The sequence below is a fragment of the Ctenopharyngodon idella genome, chromosome 21 (assembly GCF_019924925.1).
Source record: "Ctenopharyngodon idella isolate HZGC_01 chromosome 21, HZGC01, whole genome shotgun sequence".
NCBI classification, from domain to species: Eukaryota; Metazoa; Chordata; class Actinopteri; order Cypriniformes; family Xenocyprididae; genus Ctenopharyngodon; species Ctenopharyngodon idella.
In genome coordinates this window covers 2,410,536-2,431,052 of record NC_067240.1, presented here as the reverse complement: position 1 = coordinate 2,431,052, position 20,517 = coordinate 2,410,536, and the positions used below count along the sequence as shown (strand labels likewise).

General features: G+C 36.5%; 1 protein-coding gene across 1 annotated transcript in view; it reads right to left on the bottom strand.

Moving 5' to 3' along the window:
- Window positions 1–20,517, bottom strand: part of LOC127504073 (synaptic vesicle glycoprotein 2C-like) — a 50,885-nt gene that overhangs the window by 12,249 nt on the left and 18,119 nt on the right. Inside the window, exons 3-8 of the mRNA XM_051878422.1 lie at window positions 16,133–16,313; window positions 13,444–13,595; window positions 3,793–3,926; window positions 2,424–2,513; window positions 2,151–2,261; window positions 660–748 (exon numbers count right to left, since the gene is read on the bottom strand). Of these exons, the coding sequence (XP_051734382.1) occupies window positions 660–748; window positions 2,151–2,261; window positions 2,424–2,513; window positions 3,793–3,926; window positions 13,444–13,595; window positions 16,133–16,313 (757 nt within the window). The remainder of the gene's footprint in view (window positions 1–659; window positions 749–2,150; window positions 2,262–2,423; window positions 2,514–3,792; window positions 3,927–13,443; window positions 13,596–16,132; window positions 16,314–20,517) is intronic.

Below are 20,517 nucleotides of genomic sequence, written 5' to 3'. Positions count from 1 at the left end.
TAAAAGTGTATTAGTGTATACTTGGTATACACTAATATTTCCTACTGAATTTCAACTGAATTTAAATGTTTATTGGCTATTTTACAGATTAGAACACAACTCATCCAGTCTGTTTTAGAGCTGGGATAATTGGTTTTAGAATAGAATAGAATAGAATAGAATGTCCAATGCCAGGGCAGAGTTTTTAGTGTGATTTCATGAGTAAATTGGATTGTTACATACATTAGAGTGTGGATATAAGCCCTCCTACAGAGCTCTGTCTCTGAGCCCGTCCATCCCGGCTTAAGCTCCTATAAATACAGTAATTAAACTGTGACTAGTCCCCCTCATGCAGCTCCACCCCTGGGCCTAACCACTGCAAGCCAGCTACTTAAATCATGGTGATTACAGGGACTACACTTCATTACAGTGCCAGAGAGGAGCACAACCAGATTGAGACACAGAAACACAGAGACAGAGGAAGAAAAAGAATAGAATAGAATAGAATAGAATAGAATAGAATAGAATCAGATGATATTGTACTCTAAATGCTATGCAAACACTGTGTGATCACTGTAATCACGGCTCCGCTGGGTGATAATGTGTGTAACTACAGGGGGCGTGAATCAGGGGACGGTCGGGCCAATCAGACGGTGGATATTAGAGCCAAACGGTCTCACCCAAACGACAGCGAGAACCAAACCACAGCCAACTTCACAGTGTTGTCCTTGACGGGGTAATCCCAGCACTTCAGGAACGTGAGCCAGATCTGCACACACACACACACACACACACACACACACACACAGTCAAGTAATGCATAAAGTGCAAATAAAACACCTGTGATTTATGATTTCATTTCATCACCCCATTAAGAAATGCAAAGGCAAAGATGAATCAGCAGAACATTTGGTCCGTCTGAGTCCAGCTGGACTTTAGCTTGACTTAATCTTTTTAAATACAAGACGTTTATGCAAACGGTTTCATGTTTCAAGGAGCAAACTGTTTTCTGCTCTCGTCTGCTCTCAATGTCAGCGCTGAGATTTTTCTCTGAGATGTGTTTTTGTCGTCAAACAATATGAATTATGAAATAATAAATAATAATAATAAAAAGCAATTGAAAAATATTTGTAGAAATCACCTATAAGAGTTTTTTTTTATTTTAAGAAAATTGTTTTATTCAGCAAGGATGCATTAAATTGATCAAATGTGACATTTATAATTTATATTTTAAATAAATGCTGTTCTTTTGAATTTTCTATAATAATTTATATTTCAAGTCAAGTCAAATTTACTTGTATAGCACTTTCACAACACAGGCTGTTTTAAACCAGCTTTACAGAAAATCCTGACATTAATATTTATATCTTAATATCATGCCTTATAGTCATATTTAACAGATTATATATAATATAATAACATTTTACAATGATATAACTATTCAAGCATTTATTTTAAATTATATATATATATAAAAACTTATTTTATGATGATATAACCATTCAAGCATTTGTTTTTAATTATTTTTAATAACAGAATATATATATATATATTATTAATTATTATTAAATATTTATTATTATTAATATATAAAATTATATTATTAAATATATATTATATATATATATATATATTAATTTTAAAAATAAAAATCGAATTTATTTTAACCATTCAAGCATTTATTTTTAATTTTATATTGAATTGTTATATCATCGTAAAATAAGTTCGATATATAGTACATTCTACTTTATTCGCATACATACTGTACATTCATGTAAAGTGATATATATCCTACTATGTCACAAATTTTGAGCAGCAAATCAGTATATTAGAATGATTTCTGAAGGATCATGTGACACTGAAGACTGGAGTAATGATGCTAAAAATTCAGCTTTGATCACGAGAATAAATTACATTTTACATTAAATTTCACTACATTACTGTTTTACTGTATTTTTGATCAAATAAATTCAGCCTCGGTGAGCAGAAGAGACTTCTTTCAAAAACATTTAAAAATAAATTTTTTGAACGCTAGTGTAAATTGCCTTAGACACACAGAAACGCAGTCCTCATGCAGGCGGTTAGTCGTTCGCAGTGAATCCCCTCTCACATCCTCGTGATCTGAGGTGTATGTGTGGATCTGCCGGAGATCTGAGGGTTTGTTCACTCACTCCGTGCAGTTCTCTCTTGATCCGGAATAAGACTTTAGCTACAGGGTTTGCCGACTCCGGCTGCATCTCCACCAGCTCATCCAGATGCTTAGGGATCTTTATACGGTTCACCTGCAGGTGGAGACAGAGAGACGTGGCGTTACCAGTGCAGCGTTTCGGTTAGGAACGCTTTGACTGAGTGGGCTCAAAGGGTCAAACTGTATAGCTTTTGCTGGTCTTGTTAACCACAGCTGGTTGAGTGTGTGAGAGAGAACGAGAGTGTGTGTGACTCACAGTAAAGACTTTCTCCGGCTCTCCACGCGCTCGCATGTTGGTGTCATGAATCTGTTTGAGAACCATCCAAGCCTCGTCATGTTTTCCCATCTGCAGATGAGAGAGTACACAAACAAAAAACAATCTCAAGTCAAATTTATTTGTGTAGTGATTTTCATAGCACACATTGCTTCAAAGCAGCTTTACAGAAAATCCTGATGTTCATGTTTATAATATCTTAATATCTTCATGCCTTATAGTTGCATTCAGCAGATCAGAGCTGGGTGATAATATAGTTACATTCAGCGATGATATAAACTATCAAGCAGTTGAGATTTGCTAGTATCGCTTCACGTGAGTATACTGTAAGTATGTGGATAAAGTTATATCCAACTTAATGGGCCCTATCATATACCTGGCGCAACGCAAGTGTTTTTTGCTAGTTTCAGCCCGGCGCAGTTATCATTTTCATGCCCTGCGCCATGTTGTTTAATTAGCAAATGCATTCGCGCCCATTTGTGCACCCATGGGCATCCTGGTCTGAAAAAGAAGGTGTGTTCAGGCACATTGTTGGCGTGTTGCTATTTTGAGGCAACTGAAATAGACTGCGCCATTGACCAACTGAAACCTGGTCTAAAGTCAATGGAGCAGTAATGGAGTTTTTTCTGCTTGCAAATCCCGCCTTGTAAATAGAAAATCCGCCATGGTGCGAGCGCAACCGGCTTTTAAAGGGAAAACACACCCATTACTCATTAAGAGAATAGGGGCAACCCTTTTAGACCATGCACCAGGCACACCAACCACTTTTCCCGTCATTAAACTAGCAAAAGTGGATTTGGACACGCACTTAGATTGTTAAAATAGGGCCTTATATATAGAGCTATGTGGTAATAGAGTTTACAATTTGCAGGCAAAACCTATTGCTACACTAGCAGGCAAAATTTTGTACATCTTGTTTTTTTAATTCCTGCCCATTTTCCTCATATTTAAATAATAGTTCAGTGATGAAAACTATGAAATACGGAACGATGTAATGATCAAAACATGTGACACTAATAAAACTCTTATATTTGAGCTCATACTTCTTGTGTTTTTGTTAATTTCCCACAACTTCAGAGACATATGAATGTCAAGGTCAAGAATTTCGTTAAATAATACATTAAATTTCACTAGGAATATATGGCATGGGATCATTCTGTGATACTTTTGCTGTCATTATACTAACGCGCACACAAACTCTTCTTTTGTGGTCGATAAAAGAAAGCAGAGCATACGGCATTAGAACAACACCAGGGTGAGGAAATGATGAGTTCATTTTCATTTTAGGGTGAACTATCCCTTTAAATAACAGTAAAAAAATCTCACATGTGAACATGAACACTGTCATTACCTCCAGGTAGAAGCGTGGACTCTCTGGCATGAACGTGAGCGCAACGACTGCAGAGACGCAGGGCAGAGCGCAGACCACCACAAACACCCGCCAACTGTGGAACTGATACGCTGAACCCATACTGAAGCTCCAGCCTGATCACACAGAGAGAGAAAAAGATTGATTATGATTTCACTTTTTTAACTTCAGTTAGTGTGTAATGTTGCTGTTTGATCATAAACAACATCTGCAAAGTTACGACGCTCAAAGTTCAATGCAAAGAGAGATATTTTCTCTGTATAAGGACTACAACAAACAGCTGGTAGGGACTACAACGAGCTTCTTCCCGAGTTAGTGGTGACATCAAACCCCAATTTTTACATAAACCCCGCCCCCGAGAACACACAACAAAGAGGCTGAGGCCATGTTGGGCTGCTTTAGAGAAGAGGAAGAGTTGTTGTAGTAGAGTGTTGTTACCATGCCGTCATTTTACGCCGGACTGCTTCACAAACGAGGATCAATTCAACGCTGGATTTGCACAAAAGATTAACATGACGGCACATGCTAGTCGATGAGTTGAATCAACTCCACAGCAGCTACATAAATTTATCCACTAACCATTCAGAAACGTCCAGTTTCATTCTAAAAGTTGTAACTTCATCCTGAGTCTCTCCATCAGTGTCGACTCCGGTTTGAACAATGTAAGGCTGAACACCGTTACTGACAATCCTCATTTTGGCTGCGTGAGATTCTCCAGCTTTGTTGTTGTTGAGCAACCGAAGCACAAGCTGTTAAAGCTCCGCCCTCTTCTGGAAAGGGGGCCGGGAGCAGCAGCGCATTTGCATTTAAAGGGACACACAATTTTTTTTGCTCACACCCAAATAGGGGCAAATTTGACAAGTTATAATAAATGATCTGTGTAAAATAAATAAATAAAACTTTTGGTGTTCAAAAAATGTCAAGTACGTGTCAAGTTATTTTAATAGTACAGTATTATTCATGCATTTGAAATAGAATATTATTGTTTACAATAATAGCCCTACACAGTACCATGGTGTTTTTTTGGTTTTGTTGGTGACACAAGCAAATGCGGTTCAGCACAACACAAAATACGCAAAAGTGATTCCCACAAAAGCCTTTGAAAGCCTCCGCATCTAAATTTCACAGTGAATAAGTTTGTTTTGGTGTGTGTGTGTGAAGAGGAGTCGATTAGGAATGCCTGCAGGAGTAATACTGCTGAAAAAACACACTCTCACTGAAAAATAATCATTAAAGTTGGTATCATTTTCCACATGGCTGCTGCTCTCTGACGCTGCGGAGAATGTCTAGAGGCGGCGCGGCACCATATGGTGTGTGTGTGTGGCTGGAGACGCAGTGTGTTTTATTCACAAACTGAGAAACAGTGAGCGATGGAGCTGAGCAAGATGCTTACAGGACAGCTGCGGGGGAACGGAGAGTAAAAAACGAAGATGCCTCAGAGGACAGAAAGGCCTTAGACCAGAAAAAAGATGTTTAAAGGAAAATTCTGTCATCATTTACTCACTCTCATGTCACTTCAGACACAAATGGAGTTTAGCAGAATGTTCAAGCTGCTCTTTTCAGTGCAATGACAGTAGATGAGGACTAGCTGATGAGTAGCGCGTATGATTTGTGCGGCATATTACAAGCTTTCTGAAGTTGATTCTCATGTGTCAAAAGCTGATAAAAAAAGTTTGCTTTGCAAAGTATGCTGAAGAGCAAATGACATGCATGATGATAGAATTTTCACTTTTGGGAGAACTTCCTTTTAATTCCCCTAAAAAATGTTTGTTTTTACTTTCAATATACACAGTACAAACTTCAGGAGTTGTATGGGACTGTATGGGGGACAAAGCCTGCAAACCTAAAAATAAAATAATATAAAAATAATATAAAATAATAATAAAAAAAAAAAAAAAAAAGCAAATATTTTTTTTTACAGAAAATGAATGTATTGCATAAATATTTTAATTGATAGTTAAATAATGATAATTATATACATACAAACATAAAAACATCAGCAAATTAAAATTATACACACACGTTAGGTTTCGGTATCTTTGTGGGGACTTTCCATAGACATGATTTTTATACCATACAAACTGTGTTTGTTCAAGGGTTCATTTTATATTTTTATTAACACACACACACACACACACACACACACACACACACACACACACACACACACACATAGCCCTGTAGCCTCTAAACACTAATGTCTTCTAGATTCTAATGCAATTACTCACTCTTGGCTGTAAGAGGCCATAGGGGACACACAGAAACATCACCACTGAGAGGAAAGTTAATATTACATCCTTAGAACCTGCTCACTCACAACCTCTCTCTCTTACGCCACATCTCCATCCTAAACAATATACAAGATCAGAAATACTGTGTATATATAACTACATAAATATGGTGAGCCAAATGTGCCCAGATGGTTTCAAGTACACTAATATCTCAAAGATTGCTCTTTCAGAGCTCAGGGCACATAATAATATACTCATTTATGTCTCATTTAAAAGTAAAATGTTCATCTCAGATGTTTCTTCTAAAATTTCTTAGAGAAAATATAACTCAAATGAGTCAGTAGTCATCATCATACAGTAAGAGTCTGCACTTTTTCCAGTTGTGGCAGTTAGCAAACAGCGTTGCAATATCGCAAACGCCCCCTTCTGGGTTGGAGTGTGAATTGCCTGTGACTGACTGTATTCGTCATCTAACTGCGTGAACCGAACCATGGCGTCCATGCGTTTCGGGACGAATACATGTACCATTACACCCTTATAATATATATGACACCAAGATGTTAGCAGCAGATCCTTTAAGTCCTGTAAGTTGTGAGGTGGAGCCTCCATGGATCAGACTTGTTTGTTCAGCACATCTCACAGATGCTCGATTGGATTGAGATCTGGGGAATTTGGAGGCCAAGTCAACACCTCAAACTCGTTGTTGTGCTCCTCAAACCATTCCTGAACCATTTTTGCTTTGTGGCAGGATGCATTAACCTGCTGAAAGAAGCCACAGCCACCAGGGAATACCGTTTCCATGAAAGGGTGTACATGGTCTGTAACAATGCTTAGGTAGGTGGTACGTGTCAAAGTAACATCCACATGGATAGCAGGACCAAAGGTTTCCCAGCAGAACATTGCCCAAAGCATCACACTGCCTCCGCCAGCTTGCCTTCTTCCCATAGTGCATCCTAGTGACATGTGTTCCCCAGGTAAGCAACGCACCCGCACCCGGCCATCCACGTGATGTAAAAGAAAACATGATTCATGAGACCAGGCCACCTTCTTCCATTGCTCTGTGGTCCAGTTCTGATGCTCACACACAGCAAAATCCCCAGAGTTAAATCAACTCTATTCAGAGTGCATTTGGTCCCTCTCTAAATAGTGTTAAAATAACACTGAAGCAGAGTTAAAGTTAATGAGATAATTAAGCAATTAATTAAGTGATGATTGAGCATTAGTGATGAACACCTGCTGTTAACAAGCAGAATCACTGAAGAAAAGAGAAACACAAGAACTACAACTGACTTCAGTCACAGCCTTAGATGAAATCAACTGAAGATAAAAATCGTGAAATCTCTGAAGATCTGATTAAACAACTCCACAAACAGCATTACCAGCTTCACTTCAACCAGAATGACTTTATTTTCACACATCTACAGAATTGTTTTATTGGTCAAGAAAAGAAAAGAAAAGAAAAGAAACAAAGCCACCATCAGGGAGATCAGCATTTGCTTAAGTTGGGCTCTTGACTCTTGACTTTTCTACGTTAGATATTTATCTGCAACGATGCATATGTTGTTGTAAAGCAGTGAGGTCAGAATTTTACAGTGAGCAGATATTAGCTGTTGTTATGATAATATAGTCATTGTGAGCTTGCCTGATTGCATCCAAAGCAACTGATCATATGTTTTGTCATTTATACATTTTGGTTTTGCATTACCAACCCTGTGAAACTACAGCATGAGAAGAAAGTGTTGCAGCAAACAGATATATTGAATAATTTGAATATTTTTTTAATTTTTTTTTTTGAACTACTGCATCACTTAGACACACACAGACATCAAGAATCAGCATATGAATCTCAACAATGGTCATAAAAAAAACGCTTCACGCTGCAATGCATGCTGGGTATCACCATAGGACAAAACTCCTATCATGCACTGCAGTATGAATAATTATTGTCACCACTGTTGAGGATTGTATGCTATGTTTTCATGTATAAGCCTGAGTGGTAAGAGTTGCTCATTTTTAGCATTGAAGCGTTACAGTGGCATTTGTTTAATGGATTTTTTTTTTTGTTGTTGTTGCAATTTTGCAATAGCCGAATCTCAGTCAAGAAACCAAAGAGAAAGAGCCCTCTTTGTGATGTTTATTTGAAAGGGCTTTCAAGCAGGAAATTCAAGCAGATCTGCTCCTCAGTCTTTTGATTTATCAATGTACAAGTGTTTGTTGTGAAACACTATTGCAATTGCTCAAACACAAAATATTTTATAGACACAAAAGTGTCAAGAGCCCAACTAAAACAAACCCTGACCACCATGATGGTGGCATAATTTTTTGACCAATAAAACACCAACATCTAAAACGCTGTTAATTCTCAATAAGAACTTCTTTAGACGTCTGACAGAAATAAAGTCAATCTGGTTAGTAATAAGTGAATCAGATCTTTTAATCAGATCTTGAGAGTTTTAATGTCTTTTATCTTCAGTTGATTTCATCTAAGGCTGTGGCTGAAGTCAGTTCTGCTTGATTCTGCTTGTTAAGAGCAGGTGTTCATCATTAATGTTCAATCATCACTTAAGTAATTGCTTAATTATCTGATTAACTTTAACTCTGCTTCAGTGTTACTTTAACACTATTTAGAGAGGGACCATATGTACTCTGAGCAGAGTTGATTTAACTCTGGGGATTTTACTGTGCATGCCCACTGTTGGCACTTTCGGTGGTGAACAGGGGTCATCATGGGTACCCTGGCTGGTCTGCAGCTGTGCAGCCCCATACGCAACATCCTGTGATGCACTGTGTATTCTGACACCTTTCTATCAAAACCAGCATTAACTTCTTGAGCAGTTTTATATATATATATATATATATATATATATATATCATTATATATCATTATATATCATTATAAGATCATTATGTGGAGTCTCACACAGATGTGTTCGTTCCAGACCGGATCAATATCTGGCACAAAAGCACATGTGCTCCAGTTAAAAAGGCAATAAGACTGGATCACTTTTTGGCAGTGGCAATAACACTCATTACAGGGCCGCAGCGCTCTGTGTGTGTGTGTGTGTGTGCGTGTGTGAGAGAGAGAGGAATAACCCCACGGGTGCGTGTTTATCAGTCACCATAGAGAATCTCATTATATAGATTATGTGTGTAATGGAGTGTGTTCATGGACCACTGACTCTAGAGAGACACACCAGCACAACACAGTGAATAACGCAGCACATCGGTATTCACTGCAGCTCCAGCTTCATCACAAACCAGCACAGACCAGCTAAACCAGTGCTTAACAACTGAACACTGACTTATAATGTTAATTTAGACTGGTGACCAGCATGGCTACACTTGTTAAATAGGTTCAGAAACAATTATTATCTTAACCAGCTAACAAAAGACCAGCATCGCCAAAAACTGAAGCTAATGCCACACACTAGTTTATAGTTAGCATGCCAGCTCAGATACGCAACAGCAACTTTTTATCCTGACAGTATTCATTTCTACTTCAGAACAAAAGTTGGAGGATATGCAGAACACACACACACTTAAACGGTTTCACCGCCGCCGAAGTCCTTCACCTGCCTCTCGCCCCACTCCTGCAGTGATGAAGGCATTGCGGCAGAACCATTCAGCACACGCCGCTGCCTCCTGACCACAGAAACGGTGCTAAAACAAGAGACGCTAATCAATTGACCTCAATTACCAGCACAGTATCTCGCAGAAGACCAGCAGCCCCTTATATCTGCTCTTGTTTACACTCTCTCACGGAAAATTACCCATCATCCTCTCATAATGAGATGATGAAGGACAGACAGGCTTCCCGTAAAGCAGAAGAGCATGAAACATTTCCCAGAGGATCAGTTATGTGATATCAGCACAAACATTTGTCTCATTCTCAACAAATTGCATCTTGTTTGGTGTTGATGTGTGATATTTATGGAAGGTAATTGCGACTTTTTATCTCACAATTCTCACTTTTTTTCTCGCGATTCTGAGTCAGAATAAAACGCGATAAAAACATGCAATTGTGAGAAAAAATGTCAGAATTGGGACTTTATATCTGACTATATAACTCACAATTCTGATTTTATATCACATAATTCTGACTTTATAACTCGCAATTCTGATTTTATAACTCGCAATTCCGACTTTATAACACGCAATTCTGACTTTATAACACGCAATTCTGACTTTATAACTTGTGATTCTGACTTTATATCACATAATTCTGACTTTATAACTCGTGATTCTGACTTTATATCACATAATTCTGACTTTATAACTCGCAATTCTGATTTTATAACTCGCAATTCTGACTTTATATCACATAATTCTGACTTTATAACTCGCAATTCTGACTTTATGACTTGTGATTCTGACTTTATATCACATAATTCTGACTTTATAACTCACAATTCTGATTTTATAACTCGCAATTCTGACTTTATATCACATAATCCTGACTTTGTAACTTGCAATTCTGACTTTATATCACATAATTCTGACTTTATAACTCGCAATTCTGACTTTATATCACGCAATTTTGACTTTATAACTCGCAATTCTGACTTTATAACTCGCAATTCTGACTTTATAACACGCAATTCTGACTTTATAACTTGTGATTCTGACTTTATATCACATAATTCTGACTTTATAACTCACAATTCTGATTTTATAACTCGCAATTCTGACTTTATATCACATAACCCTTACTTTGTAACTTGCAATTCTGACTTTATATCACATAATTCTGACTTTATAACTCACAATTCTGACTTTATAACTCGCAATTCTGACTTTATATCACATAATTCTGACTTTATAACTCGCAATTCTGACTTTATGACTTGTGATTCTGACTTTATATCACATAATTCTGACTTTATAACTCACAATTCTGACTTTATAACTCGCAATTCTGACTTTATATCACATAATTCTGACTTTATAACTCACAATTCTGACTTTATGACTTGCAATTCTGACTTTATATCACATAATTCTGACTTTATAACTCACAATTCTGATTTTATAACTCGCAATTCTGACTTTATATCACATAATCCTGACTTTGTAACTTGCAATTCTGACTTTATATCACATAATTCTGACTTTATAACTCACAATTCTGACTTTATAACTCGCAATTCTGACTTTATATCACGCAATTTTGACTTTATAACTCGCAATTCTGACTTTATAACTCGCAATTCTGACTTTATAACACGCAATTCTGACTTTATAACTTGTGATTCTGACTTTATATCACATAATTCTGACTTTATAACTCACAATTCTGATTTTATAACTCGCAATTCTGACTTTATATCACATAACCCTTACTTTGTAACTTGCAATTCTGACTTTATATCACATAATTCTGACTTTATAACTCACAATTCTGACTTTATAACTCGCAATTCTGACTTTATATCACATAATTCTGACTTTATAACTCGCAATTCTGACTTTATGACTTGTGATTCTGACTTTATATCACATAATTCTGACTTTATAACTCACAATTCTGATTTTATAACTCGCAATTCTGACTTTATATCACATAATCCTGACTTTGTAACTTGCAATTCTGACTTTATATCACATAATTCTGACTTTATAACTCACAATTCTGACTTTATAACTCGCAATTCTGACTTTATATCACGCAATTTTGACTTTATAACTCGCAATTCTGACTTTATAACTCGCAATTCTGACTTTATAACACGCAATTCTGACTTTATAACTTGTGATTCTGACTTTATATCACATAATTCTGACTTTATAACTCACAATTCTGATTTTATAACTCGCAATTCTGACTTTATATCACATAATTCTGACTTTATAACTCCCAATTCTGACTTTATAACTCGCAATTCTGACTTTATAACTCGTGATTTTGACTTTATAACTCGCAATTCTGACTTTATATCACATAATTCTGACTTTATAACTCGTGATTTTGACTTTATAACTCCCAATTCTGACTTTATAACTCGCAATTCTGACTTTATAACTCGTGATTTTGACTTTATATCTCGCAATTCTGACTTTATATCACATAATTCTGACTTTATAACTCACAATTCTGACTTTATAACTCGCAATTCTGACTTTATATCACATAATTCTGACTTTATAACTCCCAATTCTGACTTTATAACTCGCAATTCTGACTTTATAACTCGTGATTCTGACTTTATATCTCGCAATTCTGACTTTATATCACATAATTCTGACTTTATAACTCGCAATTCTGACTTTATAACACGCAATTCTGACTTTATAACTTGTGATTCTGACTTTATATCACATAATTCTGACTTTATAACTCACAATTCTGATTTTATAACTCGCAATTCTGACTTTATATCACATAACCCTTACTTTGTAACTTGCAATTCTGACTTTATATCACATAATTCTGACTTTATAACTCACAATTCTGACTTTATAACTCGCAATTCTGACTTTATATCACATAATTCTGACTTTATAACTCCCAATTCTGACTTTATAACTCGCAATTCTGACTTTATAACTCGTGATTTTGACTTTATAACTCGCAATTCTGACTTTATATCACATAATTCTGACTTTATAACTCCCAATTCTGACTTTATAACTCGCAATTCTGACTTTATAACTCGTGATTTTGACTTTATATCTCGCAATTCTGACTTTATATCACATAATTCTGACTTTATAACTCCCAATTCTGACTTTATAACTCGCAATTCTGACTTTATAACTCGTGATTCTGACTTTATATCTCGCAATTCTGACTTTATATCACATAATTCTGACTTTATAACTCGCAATTCTGATTTTATAACTCGCAATTCTGACTTTATAACACGCAATTCTGACTTTATAACTTGTGATTCTGACTTTATATCACATAATTCTGACTTTATAACTCACAATTCTGATTTTATAACTCCCAATTCTGACTTTATAACTCGCAATTCTGACTTTATATCTTGCAATTATGAGGAAAAAGTCAGAACTGTGAGAAAAAAGTCGCAAATACCTTTTTAATTATTTTATTTAGTAGCGGAAACAAGCTTCCATAGACATAAAAGAAAACAAAATAACCAGTTGGAGTAAGTCACCTTGAAAACATACTAGCAACCATTTAGCAACACTTTAGCAACCCTGTGACCGTCACCTTTGCATTGCATCACCATATTTATTTAAGGGGAAGCTGTAATCTTGTTTAATGTGCATTCTGCATGCACAAATATACACTTGTTTCTGAAAAAAAAAAGAAAGAATTTGAAATCATGTCAATGCAAAGCAGCCTTACAGCTCACTGTTTCTACTGGTGATGGATGTGAAAGCTGGATATACAGTAGTAGCAGAGCTTTAGGATTGGTCGGTTGGTGCTGTCACTCACCGTAGTGTGGTATAATGGCCCAGGCCATGGCCGAGGCATAGATCCCGCCCACCATCCAGAACATGCACAGCCAGCTCAGGTGTTCGCCACGCTTCTCACGGGCCAGAAACTCCGCAAAGTACGAGAATACGATGGGAACCGCACCGCCAATACTAAAGATAGATAGATAGATAGATAGATAGATAGATCTCATCAAATAAAATCAGCAAAGTTAAAAAATGAATAAATTGTCTTATGTTCCTCCTTTGTGATGCATCTAGCTATTTTTGAACACATGGGCCTGTAGTCTGTTTCAGTCTGTGTGACCTCTGACCCTGGTTCAGATGGGCCGCAGTGATTGCGCTGCAGCACTGATTCAGTCTGGAGTCACTGCACTGCTGAAGGCCAGGAGACCACGCTGAAATTCAATTAGCAATAAAACCCTCTCTCTCCTCTTACATTATGGGTCTGTGCCAGGAGGTTAAAACAACTGTGACATTGCAGAAGTGCTTGAAGAGAGACAGAAAGAGTCTGACTGACTGTGAGTCAGTGTGTCGCTCTGAGTCTTTATCAGTGTGTTTAAAACGACTTTTGTTCTCAGACAGCAGACAGGAGGACAGACATGATGGGGTTGCGCAGTATTCATTGTATTCAGGATATTCCTACGGGATATTTCCAGCTTCTGAAGTAGTCCAATGCTCAGAAGATGATTCAAAAGAAACAAAATGTCAAGGCTTGCGTTTGTTTTGCAGGTGTATGATTATCAGAACAGATCATTTCAGTGTTTTACACACTTCATCTGTCTCTATAAACATTTGCAAACAGATTTACTTATCATGCACCACTGACTCACTGATGCATCATTTGCTTAACAATAAATGTTTATTCATTTTAACCACTTGCATGGCATCATACATCCATATGACATCAAAATCAAAGGCTGATTTCAAGTTGAGCACATATGAAATTATAAACATAAATCCTCAGGATTTTCTTGCAATTTATTGTTAAAAGTCACTATAAATCAGTCTAGTGTGGTTTGACGTTCTGAGGAGTGAAACAATGACAATTTCAAAACATTTGCTGCCTTTTAGTTCCTACTTAATAGTTCAAAAAGTAGGAATGCTGGGAAATGGGTAGCAACTTTATTTGCTATTCTTTTACAGTACAGAAAATGCAGACATTTAAACGTATAATACATTTAATGCATATTTTATGAATGGGTCATTGACGAATAAGGTTTTAAAAGTGTAAAAAAAACATAATGGAGATATAATTAATTTTGAAGTTTTATTAAGTGTTAACAATGAGATTATGTGGTTTTTATAATCAATTAACACTGATTTTGTCATTTTTTACAAGTTGGATAAAATTTGTCACCAAAAAAGTCGGTTTAACCAAAATTTCGGTTTTACCGAATGACACTTTTGGTTAATACCAAATGACGATATTTTCAAACAATGCTAACAGGCTGATATCTAGCTAGCTAGCAAAAGGACAATCAAACATTTTATATTTAGTACAAGTTTTTAAAATATTACAACATTTTCCATGTTTTATAGCGGTTGTACCAAATGACCTGATGTTTCAGGACATGTGTAAGTGAAAACAAGGATTTTTCAAACAGTTAAAAGAGAGTTAGTTACTTTGCTTCACAACCATGTGGTCCTTTGCAGGTGTCTGAATGATGTCACATCCTGTCACATGATATTGATTGCATGACTTGATCCAAAATGGTCCCTTTATATTGGTTACTCCGAATGACATCAGTGAAATTCATTTTTCCGGACATTCTTTCTCATAGCAAAGCAACGACTTCTACACATAATTTTTAATACCATTTTGCACTATGTTGATATATGATGTTATAAAATCATGCCAGAATAAAAAATATATACATTTATTACATTTTAAAATGTTTTAATCACAAATGAAATAACTGTATTGGCCTTTGGACGGTTAAACCAAATTACCTTTTGACACTTCAAAATCTTTAAAATACCTTTATATGTAGCAAAATATAATTAAAACCTTTTGGATTCAATAAAACACATTTAAGTCTTTATTCTTTTTTGCACTTTATCTATTTGTGTCTGTAGATTTCAACGCAGTGAATTTTAGTCAGGAATCTCCACTTCAGCAGCTTTACTATATCAGTCTTAAAACTTTTCTATATTCTGAAGGATATTTTTGGGGGGTTTGTTCATATATCAGTCGCCTGGTTTAATACAATATTTTATATTTCTAAAACATGGTGAATCTTTTTTTTTTAGTTTTTTTTTTCTGTCAACAAAATGAAACATGAATTTTCAACCTTTGGCTTTATCCAGTGTTGAGAGTTCTGTTCTGGAAACATATGCAAATTAGTGCATATTTAATTACATAATGGATCATTTGCATATTTAAATTTTATAAAACTTGTAATACAAAACTATTGTTATAATGTACTGTGATTAATCAACAGGGGAAGTGATGTTTAATAATTTATTTTACCCTATTCACCTGTAGTGTCTTTTCTTAAAGGGACAGTACACCCAAAAATGAAACTCTCATTAGAGTAATAGTAGACTGTTAGCGTTAGTGTTAGTAGAATAAGTTGACATTTAGTTGCAAATATACTTATAGTTAGCAGAAGGTCTAAAGTGTACTATTGTAATAAAGTGTTAGAAGATAGATTGTTTTCTCCATCCTCATGGAATATGAGACTCACCCGAATCCCGAGAGCATCCTGCAGAAGAGGAAGGTGCTGTAGCCCTGAACGAAGGACGACAGGAAGGCGAAGAATCCGTTGACTGACATACACACCAGCAGACACTGCCGTCGGCCCACCTTATCTGACAGACCGCCCCAGAAGAAGGCACCCACCATCATTCCCAGATACACCACGCTGCCTGAAGACACATACAGAGGGATATTAGCAGTTCACCATCATCATCATGAAACCACATACTTCACACACACTCATTCTTGTACCCCTATCTTTGTGAGGACATTCATTGACACAATGCAATCTCTAGCTCCTTATCCCATCACAACTAAGGCTGTCCACACTGCAGCTAAATTCAGTTGTAAGTTCACCTTAATCCTGTTTTGTACACACACAAAGACGTACACACAGTTCAGTAATCACAGGGAGAGCGGTATGAGCCTAGACTAATTTGTGTTGCCAGATCTTATCAGAAAACCAAGCTAACAAAAAACAAGCCCACAATAAACTAGAACAAATCCAAATACTTTATGCTGAAAATAAGACCAAAATATCATGACCTGCACCTGCTGACTCTATAAACTCGATTTATGAGCAAAGCTTAAACAAGCTCTCGTTTAAGTATCATCTTTGTCCAGTGTTATTTTAGTAATAATTTATATACTATTTTAGTATTCATTAATATTTTGAATTAGTGTTTATTTTTATATTTTCATTCCGTTTTTTTATTTTATTTTTAGTTTAAGTTTTGGTAATTCTGTTACATGCTTTTGTCATTTTTATTAGGTTTTGTTGTTTAGTTCTATTTACATTTAGCTTATTTTTATTTCAGTTTTGGTAATTTTAGTACTTCAAAACAAATGTATTTATTTTGGTTTTAAAGTTTTTAATCTAATACTTGCATTTTGCTTTATTTCAGCTTAATTTCAATTACTGAAAACTAATTCTTATAAGTTTGCAATAACAACACTGTCTTCGTCTCAGATGTTTCTCCTGCAGTTCATTTGGATAAATAAAAACAGACACAAGTGAGTCAATTTGTCATTCAGTAACAATATCTTTCTCTCATCTCTTTCTCTCATCTCTCGCAGCAAGTCTCCATTCAATCTGCATTTAACCTCAAGTTTCAAGTTTCTTCTAGAGCACATTTTAAAAAAAACAACAAGAGTTGACCAAAGTTGTCTGGATAAATTAATGTGTCATCAGCATAACAATGAAACAAAATGCCGTATTTACAATGAAAACAACATTGGGCCAAGAATAGAGCCTTGAGGTACTCCACATGGAAGGGGTGCTGATGAGGAAACAAAGTCACCAAGGTGGACAGAAAAAGTCCTGTCAGATAGGTAGAACCTAAACCACTTCAAAGCAATACCTTTAATACCAAAAACACATTCCAACCTCATTGCGAGAACCAATTGAGAAACAATTGAGATATTAAAAAGGGAAGAGAATTTCCCTGTGTGGTCATATGGTGATTGTAATATTGGCAGCTATTGTTTTTGATCAGTATTGATTCAGTATTGGAAAGCTGAGCAGGTCAATAACTGTAACATAAATAACACACACAGCTGTTATTAGTTTCATTGATCTGTTTCCATCAGCCCAAACCACAGTCAAATTTAAAGGGATAGCTCACAGAAAAATGTGAACACACACACACACAAAAATATTCTGTCATTATCTAAATACCTGTGAGGTTTTATATTCTTTTGTTTTCATACTGGTTTTGATTGACATGAGAGTAAATGATGACATAATATTCATTTTTAGATGAGGAAAAGTGAAAGTTCATCTCATATTGTTCGAAACCTGCAACTTCTGGATATAAAATGCTATCTTGTGCAATGCATATATGACATCCTAAGGCAATACGTAGCTAACTAACACACCTGAGCACAATAAATAAGAACAAAGATGACCTACACGGGGCTTTCATTCACTCAAGATGTGCGATGCTTCAACAGAAAGGATAACAGCTGTATATCACTCATTGTTCCAGTTGTGAGTTCAGAAGGACGGGTTGATCATCACTCATTCCATCCAGTAAACACACACACACACACACACACAAATACAAAATGGAATAAATCCAGTCCTGTCCACTCATTCAGGATAAGGTAATAAAAATGCTAATTTATGTTGTAGAATGTAAAGTGAAGCCCATTTGATGTGCTCAAGCTCGACCAATGAAAGCACAGAGGCGCATCTCTTTCTATCTTTCAGTGCTATTTGGTGTTCTTCATCCCTGGTGTTCTCTCTGAGAGTATGAGGAGGAGTGTGTGTTATCTTGCTGTGCAGACGTGACGGGCCGCCCTGGTCATCCATTACGGTCTGACAGCACTGAATACTGCGGCTCGCTTACGGTTTGTAGACCTATATGCTACATTCAGCAAAAGAGCTGCTTTCACAGAGCCACATTTACAGTATTACAGTCACTGATTTTTCCATAAAGTACTTAGTATTTTTTTACTTACAGTATAAGTATATGTACACTACTACAGGAAAAACTATAAAACAGCTTTCAGCTGGGGCTTTAGGTCTCCTACAACAGAGTTACATGCATCCAAGGTAAAAAAAAAAAAAAAAACACTTTACTTTCTCATAATACACATTGCAGCATCAGCTCTTTTCACAGTGTCTAAAACGGTTCGTTAAAGGATCCGGTCTCTCAAAACCCCGCCTTTCCGAGAGCCTGCTTTGCTCTGATTGGTCAGATGGCCCAGTCTGTTGTGATTGGTCGACCACTTACAGCTCGTGTTGTAAACCAAATGGCCATTACCATATATGGATTTCAGCTCTGGATCTTCCTCAGCACTTGATAATACAGTGATACGAACAGTAATGATGGCGTCGGTTTTACCGTATCAATTCCAGTTCAAAAGCAGCCATTGAAAACCACAGGCTGGCATTATGCAAATTTGTTTTTTAAACCTACGTAGGTTTGAGCAGGAAGTGAGACTAGAATTACTGACGACTCGTTTCAGGCAGTTCAGAATTGATTCTTTCTTCTGGGAGACAATAACTCCATTTATCTGCACTTCAATCTTTCACAAACATTCACAAACAGCTGTATTACACACTACATGAAAGGCAATACCAAAAAAAATGTGCAGGTCATGAAATGTGCACATAAAACGTTTCTGAATGGTGCACTTATAACAGCTTTTACAAAATTTTATGCCATTGAAATGGATTTTACCTTCATATATCCTCTTGGTTGTACTTTGCTACATAGTTTTAAACTTTTCTCTCATGTGGGATTTATTTTAATGAACTGCATCTACATGTCAAAGCTCTTGTTATTAATTTCCCAGCATTTAGAAAGACAAAATGAGCTCCTTTTGGAGTGAAATGTCCTTTTCTCTCATTCTCTCTCACAGACTGATTTGAGTTCAGCAGCGCTGAGAGAATCGCCCGTAATTCCCCTGATCCTGTCACCGACAATCCCACGGGAACCCGTGTGAGCAACAACCAGAGCGAAACGCACGACTCTGAACATGGGATTATGAAAAACAGGGACTGGAGAACTTTTTTCAAGAATTGCACTGAGGAACATTTTCCAAACTTCTTAAAATAAACATTCTTAAAGAGGACCTGTTATGCCCCTTTCTCAAGATGTAATATAAGTCTCTGTTGTTCCCAGAATGTGTCTGTGAAGTTTCAGCTCAAACTACCCCACAGATCATTTATTATAGCTTGTCAAATCTGCCCCTATTTGGGTGTGAGAAAAAACACACCCTTTTGTGTGTGTCCCTTTAAATGCAAATGAGCTGCTGCTGCCGGCCCCCTTTCTAGAAGAGGGCGGAGCTTTAACAGCTCACGCTTCGGTTGCTCAACAACAACAAAGCTGGAGAATCTCACGCAGCCAAAATGAGGATTGTCAGTAACGGTGTTCAGCCTTACATTGTTCAAACCGGAGTCGACACTGATGGAGAGACTCAGGAAGAAGTTACAACTTTTAGAATGAAACTAGACGTTTCTGAATGGTTAGTGGATAAATTTATGTAGTTGCTGTGGAGTTGATTCAACTCATCGACTAGCATGTGCCGTCATGTTAATCTTTTGTGCAAATCCAGCGTTGAATTGACCCTCGTTTGTGAAGCAGTCCGGCGTAAAATGACGGCATGACAACAACACTCTACTACAACAACTCTTCCTCTTCTCTAAAGCAGCCCAACATGGCCTCACCCCCTTTGTTGTGTGTTCTCAGGGGCGGGGTTTATGTAAATTTTAGGGTTAGTGATGTCACCAACCCAGGAAGAAGTTTGTTGTAGTCCCTACCAGCCGTTTGTTGTAGTCCTTAAAAAGCGAATTCTGTAAAAGAAAATATCTTCCTTTGCATTGAACTTTGAGCGTCGTAACTTTGCAGATGTTGTTTATGTTCT